The sequence below is a fragment of the Chrysochloris asiatica genome, unplaced genomic scaffold (genome assembly GCF_000296735.1).
Source record: "Chrysochloris asiatica unplaced genomic scaffold, ChrAsi1.0 scaffold00036, whole genome shotgun sequence".
In the NCBI taxonomy this organism is placed as follows: Eukaryota; Metazoa; Chordata; class Mammalia; order Afrosoricida; family Chrysochloridae; genus Chrysochloris; species Chrysochloris asiatica.
The window spans coordinates 4,746,752-4,755,797 of NW_006408554.1; the positions used below are offsets into that span (position 1 = coordinate 4,746,752).

A 9,046-nucleotide genomic window follows, 5' to 3' on the forward strand; every position below is an offset into this window, starting at 1 on the left:
TTATATTCCTCATTTTCAAATATGGAAAATGACCCTTTCAGAAAAGTTATGATTTTCTGTTGACAGAACTTGGAGAAAGAAAAGAAAGTTTCTAATGCAGTCCCCATCCCATAGGGTGGAATGGAAAACGCTGGACAATGAATGGAACTGTGCACTTCAGATCCCAGAGACTGCAGCTTAACAAATAAAACATCCTGATGCCATAGAAAACACAGAGCAAACTCTGGAGTCCAAAACCTGGCCACCTCCAGGACCTGGCGCTCCCTAGCTATGTCAAGAAAATTCATAATAATACGAACAAGCATTGTTGTTGGGTTCAAACTTATAGCAACCCCATAGGACATAGTAGAATTGCCTCATTGTGTTTCCAAGGCTGTGGTCTTTAAACAAACAGATCTTTCTCCTGCACGGCAGCTGTCCAGTTTGAACTACCTGAGCAGTCATTACCTTCTATCACCAGGGCCCCTTAGTAATAATGGTGGTAGTGGTATTGTGCCATGGAGTTGGTTCTGACTCACAGCAATCCTGCATAGAGTTTCTGAGGCTGTAAATCTTTATGGGAGCAGAAAGCCTCATCTGTCTCCCGTGGAGCAGCTGGTAGTTTCTAATTAGCATTTATTGTTCTTCTCTAGGGTCCTGGCAGTTACTCATATACTTTCTCTTCCTTACAACTAGGTAGATGGTTCCTTTTATTAATTAGGAAGTTGAAACTCAGAAAAATAAATTGCCAAAGATTGTTGTTGTTGTTAAGTGCCGTCGAGTCGGTTCCGACCCATAGCGACCCTGTACAGGGTTTCCGAGGGTGTAAATCTTTACGGGAGTAGAAAGCCTCATCTTTCTCCCGCGGAGCGGCTGGTAGTTTCGAACCGCTGACCTTAAGGTTCGCAGCCCGATTCGTAACCACTACACTACCAGAGCTCCTTAGACTGCCATTAAACAGGGGGATTAGGATGAAGAAATATTATTAAATGTATTAATGTGCTTTTTATAGTGTAACTTTACCCCCTCCCACTTAAAAAAAAATTCAAGATCATCAGAGTATAAACAATTGTATATACCTGTTGATACATCTAAAATTTTCAAGGCATGGAAAGATACGTTTTGTTTTCAAAATGCTTTTGTGAACACAAAAATAAACTTTATTATTCTTTTGTCATGTGTGATAACTTCTCAAAACAAAAGTACAGGGCTTTCAAAAGAGATAGATAAGCCTTTCAGAGGACAAGGAATAGTAAAACTACACTGAAAAATGTAGAGCTGGCAAATGCCAGTTATCCTTAATATATGTTAAACCAAGCTGCAATTATATACTAATATGAAATAGATATGAAGATGCATTAACTAATCTTCCTCAGGACCCAGTAACTTGATTTAAAATGAGCCAAAGGACAAAAACATGACTAGAAAAGAGTAGGAAAAGGAAAATAAAAGCAAGATAAAGAAAGAGACTATCTTGAAAGAAAAGGCAGGAGGACAGAAAGGGGGAGAGAGAGAGAAGTAAAAGAAAGAAAAGTCAAGTGTTATGAAAAATAAGCATGAATTGTTGAGGTTGGGCAATTCTTTAAGAAAAAGAAAGTGATCATGAACCACTTGCTTAGCTTTGAGGCTAGGGACAGTTTTCCAGACTGTTTAGAGAAATCTAGGGTTCTGCCACCATTAATCTTTTCACACAAAAAAAGACTTTGTTCTGCACCTGTATAAACAATTTTAAAACTTAGAGGTGCTGCTCCTAATGTGTGAGACTATGTATTTATACTGATAGCTTCAGGTCATCAATAGACAATGCAAAAAGCTAGTCTGGGATCTCCCAGCTACTTCTTTTTGCTCCCCCTTTTCTCTCTGTCTCTTCTCCCTAGTCCTAAGAGTCTGCGCCTTGACTCAAGTTCAAGTTCAAGCATTCCAGGGACAATTTCCATACTCAGTCTGTCCATTTTTCTAGCCCTGAAAGAACTGAGAGCTAGCTATCTTTTTTCCCCCTCATCTCCCTCCCCTGAAGACAAAACGTGCACCTTTGCAAAAAGGGGCACGCGAGAGGGGCTGTGAGAAACATCCCCTGAGGGAGGCAAGGCCTGGAAGATGAAGGTGGCTTGATGCCTGAGTGATGAAGTCAGCCATGACCAACCACCTGTTGCCACACTTCAGGCAGCAAGCCTGGTGCATTTGTTCTGTTGCAGGAGCTGGTGGAGGGAGAGGAGCCCACTGGCGTCTTCTTCCAGCTCGGCACAGTGTTGATTGCGCATAGTCTCTTTGAACCTCTTTAGGCTTGGGAAGTTTGTAAGCTTCAGGGAATGACTTGAACACAAACGATGTTTTTCCATGGTAACACGAAGTAATTACATCTCCAGGCTCATGGGGTTTTAATTGTTCCGTAAGCTGCTCACATGGTGCCTAGCCCCCAGACTGGAAATTAGTGTCCAAAGTGAGGAATTCATTTTTCTAATCAGGTATTGCAAATGCTCTTCGAGTTAGGAAATGAAAAGACTACAATATTGTTTCCTTTGGAGGTTTTATTTTGGGTTAGGAATGGAACACAATGATTCTGGGGGCTGCTTCGTGGAGTTTTACTTTGAACAGGTGATTGTACTGAATTAGCATTCTGCATCTAGGCGCTCTCTCTTCAGAAGATCATTTCAAACAATGCAGAGTCCCCACACTATGACTGAACACATTAGGGCAGGGTCTTCTGTACTATGCATATACGGGCTATTTAATTTTTTTTTTAAGTAAGCATGGAATTTTTAAGATAGTGGAAAATTCCAGATAAAACATCCAGTGTTGTGGTCAAGGATTCACGAATTTGGAGTCCTTACTCTACAACCAGCCTGGCGGTTTGCAGTGCTTTTCTGAACATATCCGTGATTTAGCTTCAAGATTTGTAAAGTGGAAAGAAACACTAAAGTCGCATATCTCATTGGAAGACGAAATGAACTAATGTAGAAAAAGCAGAAGCAGAATGAGGGGTAACTATTCTGGAGTGTTAGTTGTTTACTTGTTTTTCTTTGGGATAGGCAGTGAGTGACCTTGTTAGACTGAGTTCTGCTGAAAAAAAAAACAACAAAGAAATCAGAAGTCAATTACCTAGCAATTCTTCATCATCGCTAAGGTTAGCTGGGGATGGGGGTGAAGCCCTAACTCCCCACCACCACCACCACCACTACCGACCTATGAACACATCCCTCTCGCAGACAACCCAAGATATCCTTGGTCCCTAGTCCAAATCGCCGCTCTGCCAAGTCATCCTCTCCCTTCGCCCCCATTACAAGCTACTCCGCAAGCAGAGGAGCGGTCCCCACCCCTTCCACGCCCCCGCCCCCCCTCTTGTCGTCCTCCCCCCCCTCCCACCCAACGCCCGCATTTCTAAACCCCTTGTCTTTGCTAGGGGTGGTTTGTTCCGAGAAGTACAGATAAGTAGTTCTGTCAAAAGGCGCAATTCGGATTTGCGCTCGCGTGGAACCTGGCCCAGGGCGCCGCTTTGGGGCGGCTTTCTCTCTGGTCAGTGGAGGGACGCGCTCACTGTCACCGCCCAGTTCACTCTAGCCGCCTCGTGCCTCCCGGCCCAGGAAGCCGAAGTCGGAGACGGCGAGACTGGCTAGGGGGAGGAAGGCGAGTGCGCGCGGGCTCGGGAAACGTCGCAATGTCCACTGGTTCAGTGAGCGACCCCGAGGAGCTGGAGCTGCGTGGGTTGCAGCGGGGGTATCCAGTCTCCGCCTCCACCAGGCCGCCCCTCCACAGCGCCGATCGCAGCTATGCCTCGCCCAGTGACAACTCCTCTGCCGAGGAGGAGGACCCCGACGGCGAGGAAGAGCGCGGCGCGCTGGGCGCGGCCAGTGACCCTGGAGGCTGCAAAAGGAAGCGACCTCGCGTGGCGGCTAGCGTCGGCAGGAGCGGCAACCACAGCGGCAGCAACAACAAAAAGCCCCTTCCGCCCAAGGGCTCGATCGCTGAGTGTAAGCAGTCACAGAGAAACGCGGCCAATGCCCGCGAGCGCGCCCGGATGCGCGTGCTGAGCAAAGCCTTCTCCAGGCTCAAGACCAGTCTGCCCTGGGTGCCCCCAGACACCAAGCTCTCCAAGCTGGACACGCTCCGGCTAGCGTCCAGTTACATCGCTCACCTGCGCCAGCTGTTGCAGGAGGACCGCTATGAGAACGGCTACGTGCATCCAGTGAACCTGGTAGGGGCGCCTCGCTAGAGGCCCGGAGCGCCGCTTTGGGGAGGAACCGGAAAAGGGGGTTCTGGGATAGAGAGATCCGAGGCCAGTTTTGTTGTTGTTAAGTGCCCTCCAGTCGGTTCCGATTCTTAGCGACCTTGTATATGGTTTCCGAGGAGCGGCTGGTGAGGCTGAACCAACGACCTTGCGGTTCAAAAAGACCTTGCAGTTCAGCGCATTAACCCGCAGCCCACACCAGGTTTGTTGTTAAGTGCCATCGAGTCGGTTCTGACCCATAGCGATTCTATACAAGGTTTCCAAGGAGCGGTTGATGAAGTTGAACTGCCAAACTTACAGCTCAAACCGACTGCAGTCCAGCGCATTAACCCATAGCACCACACCAGTGAAACCAGGTTTACTTTGTCCTAAATCATGGAAGGGGCCAGCCATTTACCATAAGAAGAAATCATCTACCCTTTCTGCATTTCCAACATTCTAACCAGCTGTTCCGCGGGAGAAAGATGAGGCGTTCTGCTCCCGTAAAGATTTACAGCCTCGGAAACCCTGTACAGGGTCGCTATGAGTCACAACTGACTCCACGGCACATAACAACAACAACAACAACATTCACTGCAAATGGTGTTTCTCCCAGTCACAGACATTGACTAATTTCCCACTTCTGGGGAAACCTTTCCAACTGAGTCTCCTATCCGGTAGTAAACTGAATCCAAATCGCCCTTGCCCAATTTTTTTCAGCTATCGGTCTAACAGGTTTGATACAGCAAGAGCTACTTTGTAAAAATGAGGAAAGGCAGAGCTCTATAAAGGCGTGTTTCCTAAAAAACCTAAACCAAACCCACCTCAAGTCAATTCTGAATCAGAGACCAGGGTTTCCCAGAAACTGTAAATCTTTCCAGGAACATGCAGCCTTGTCTTTCCCCCAGCTCCCACAGAGCGGGTAGTAGGTTTGAACTGCCGACCTTGTGTTTGTTGAGCAGCCCAACACCTAGTCCACAGTGCCACTTTGGACTTTTAAAAATTCATACTGGATAGCAAAGTTTTCCCCAAAGCGACTTGTCTGGAAAGCCCCTTTCGACCTGCCAAGTCTCAAGGCTTGGGAAATATTTTATGAGAGTCTATCCAGGGCCCCATATTCTCCGTAGGCCCAATACTACTTGAGAGACTGGTTGTGTGTGTACGCGCGCACCACGCACCACTCAGGGGTTCTTGTGTGGTGGGGAAGGGAATTCAAATGACAAAAGCGCAGACTCCAGCAAGTTTCACAGAACCAACTTGAGAGCAGAGTCCAGGAGGAAATGTGGACACCTCACGTTTTGCATAAACAAGGCTATTAACATTAAAGTTTTAGTTTACAGAAAAGCACGAAAATTCCGGGAAGACTGATTAAAATCTGAACTATTTAAAGACAGGGATGTTCCGGGGCTTTCTTAGGAGGTTGGTTTCGATTTGAGATACTGGTTTCTCCTCTTGTATCTGATTTTTTTTTCTTTTAATTTACAGACATGGCCATTCGTAGTCTCTGGACGACCCGATTCTGATACCAAAGACGTTTCTGCAGCCAACAGACTATGTGGAACCACCGCTTAGATCGGACTGACACCCACTGGATGGGATTATTCGTTAAGCGTGTGTTGGGGGCCACAGAGACAAGGAAGAAAGCGTGAGAACCCCAGAGGGTGGAAAAAGAAGTTCCTTGGATTCACGGAGGTCCACTGGATTCTCCCTGACCTCCCTCCCCTTTCCCTGGGACTGTGAACACGAGAGGCGGCATTTGCGGGTGTTCCCTGTGGTGGTCCCAGGGTGTAAAGGGCAGAGCTCAGGGGTCAGTGGTGTGGCCGCCGCTGCTGCTGCTGCTGCTGATTTGCGGGTGTTCCCTGTGGTGGTCCCAGGGTGTAAAGGGCAGAGCTCAGGGGTCAGTGGTGTGGCCGCCGCTGCTGCTGCTGCTGCTGCTGCGGTTATGAACGACTGCGCCTTGTCTCTACGGAAAGGGCTTCCTTCAGGCTTGTCACGTCAGAGTCAAACCCCAGTCTCGGGTTTTTGATAGTGTGCTAAGCGGTGCACTGCCTTCTGAATCCAGCCCAAACAATTTAGTGGTTGGTTTCCAAGCTGAGCTAAATACACAAGTGATGGTGCAGCCAAACCCTTCACGTTAGACACTAGTTAGATCGACCGGCTTTAAAGAAGGAAGTCCTGATGTGAAATTCACTTTGAGCATGTTTTTAAATGGCAAAAAGTGAAGAATGCCTTATCTGGGCCAGCCAGGGTGTACCCAGCAGGTGGGACGTTGCCCTCGGGCACCTGGAGGGTGGAGGCGCGCTTACATAGCCTGGTTTTGTTGGCATTGAATTCTGGACCCTCGTGCCCCAGGCTATGTCGTCCACCCCCAGGCTCGGACCTCTTCACCAGATTTCTTTTTAAACCTCTCTCCTAGGATCAAGCCACTCCTCCCTCATCAGTCCCTGTCCGCTGCTACTCCAGGCCTCAGATTTAGGTTTCCTCCCCAGATTTGGACCTTCCTTGACTCCCCACTCTGGTTTCACCGTGCTCATTCAACCTTCGGATTTTCCTCACCACCATGCCACCCTTTCCAACCTTTAATTATCCCTCCCCCGGACACCGCCCCAAACGCCGGTTTCCTGAAGCAGTATTTCTCTGGTGAAGGTGCCAGGTAGGGTTTGGTGCTACCTAACCCTGATCTAGCAGAATGTGCCTTTGTCTCCAGGCTGCACAACCACAGTAATTAGCAAATGTAAATAAATTTATTTTTTTATGAATAATAAAATGTATTGTGAAAAATTTGCATACCCACGTGGGCATCAGAATGTGGTCTTTGCTGCCCCTTACTGAGAAGGTTTGGTGAAGAATGTTAATTTTAAAGGTGGCATCAAGTCATTGCCAGTAGATCAGAAATTCCTGCACCTTGGAATTTGGATCACTGCATTTTCAAGCTTAATTTAAAATCTTTCTAACCCTGACTCTTTTTTCTCCCGCCTTAAAAGCAAGCACTGGGGACTCATTATGCCCTTAAAGCCTTTGGGGACAGGGTCACCTTGAGAGGTACACACTCTTCAAACTAATATCGGTGTACACACTCACATACACACACACACTGAAAGCTTTCTTCAGCTTCAATTGTATTCACTCCATTACTTAAAATTGCAAGTAGTTCACAAACCCCCTAAAGTCAATCCAGGTCGAACTAGCAGAATGAAAAACAATGAAAGACAACAGCCAATTCCTGTTTGGATACAGCTTCTCCTTCTTCAAATACTATCTACACAGTCATTTTAAACACACACCACATTATCTCCATGTTAAGTTTTCTATTTTCATTGCGATTTTAGAAAAGTAATAATTTGCTCTATAGGAAAAGCACTGGACAAGAGCCACAAAGATGGTGGTTCAAGCTCACCAGCTGCTCTGAAGGAGAATGATCAGACTTTCTGTTCCCCACTCTATAGCACATAGCAATAATAACAACAAGAATTTGGGGAACCCAGAACGATTTTTAAAACATCAGTCTATTTTAAAGCAACATCCTCTTAGTAGAAAAATTAGAAAACTATATATAAAGAATGAAATTCCTGAAAGAACTACCTGAATTAGGGTTCTATCTCTGTTTTATAAAAGTAAAAATCAGTTTGTTAGACCAGATAGAAAACACAGCTGGCTGGATTTTAGTTAGAAAATGAGAGGAAAATAGAGGAGCAAAATGTCTCGTTCTGAACCAAAATAATCCCAAACTCCAGAGAATTGCTTTCTGAACCTAAATTATTGGACTTTCATCATAATTCTGAGATTATGCCTTTGGGATCCAGTCTTCAGCCAACTGGTATCAAGTTGGGCTTGGGGTTTACATTAGCAGGTTTCCGGGATTTCTTTGACTTTGCTGTAAGGCAGGTAACTCTCACAGGAAATCCTAGGCTACTCAAAGATTCCTCTTCCAAATGTTCTGGATGGTAGGCTTTGGGGATAGGGTGGGGAGTCTGCTCAAAAGTCATTTCCAAAACTTTCATTCGGTGAGTGCTTTTGAAGAAAAGGAGGCTAGTCATCAACCATTGATCCTTTGCAAGTTACTTAACCTTGTTAAGCTTGATTCCTTGTCTATAAAAAGGAGATAATAATAGTGCTTATCTGGGATAAGGACACGATACTAATCAATCATCCTAATAAATAGCAACAATCCTGGTTGGCTATTAAAGTAAACCCAGAGGAAAGAGAATGGGCTTTGGCAAAGTAAGTAGGTAGGATATCTCACCAGAAGTCCAGCCTTTAAGATTTGGTCCTGTTTCTAGATGCCTGGTTCACAATTATGTAAGAGAAATGACCAACAACAGCTGAGAAACAGAGAAAGAATAGCTAGCTGTCTGGTGAAAACAAAAACAAGTACTCAAGTAAACAAGAAAATATTTGGGTAAATATTCATAAGCAAAAGATACTTTAAAATGTGCTTCTATAATTACATTCTTTCAAGGTACTTCAAGGATAAACTTCAAATCCCTTGTTTCTATTCCCTTGTCCATAAAAGTGACAATATTCACTGATTTGTAGTGTTATATTCTACCCTGTAAATTCAGTTTTAACCTGATGGTTTATAAAGATGGGGAAGACTGCTTTCTCCATAGATTTTTTTTTTTTTTTTTTCGGTTTTATGGCTGCTGTAAAAAAAAAAAAAAAGTCCAAAATTCATTAGGAAAGAAAAAGAGAGAGGTCAAATGATCAGTCTTAGGGAATCTGTGTAAATTGCTCAGATTCTAGGAAATGGTTGCTTTGGGGAGAGGCCTTAAGATTCATAAACCTGTTTTTTCTTCTTGGTGCAGTAATGTAGGATGAGCACTGGAGTGCTAACCACAAGATTGGCAGTTCAAACACACCAGG

General features: G+C 45.3%; 1 protein-coding gene across 1 annotated transcript; it reads left to right on the plus strand.

The window, feature by feature from the left end:
- Positions 1–3,634: 3,634 nt before the first annotated feature.
- MSC (musculin) lies at positions 3,635–5,755 on the plus strand. The gene is made up of 2 exons (XM_006860019.1): positions 3,635–4,171; positions 5,669–5,755. The coding sequence occupies exons 1-2, from the start codon at positions 3,635–3,637 to the stop codon at positions 5,753–5,755; spliced, it is 624 nt and encodes a 207-aa protein (XP_006860081.1).
- Positions 5,756–9,046: the final 3,291 nt, after the last annotated feature.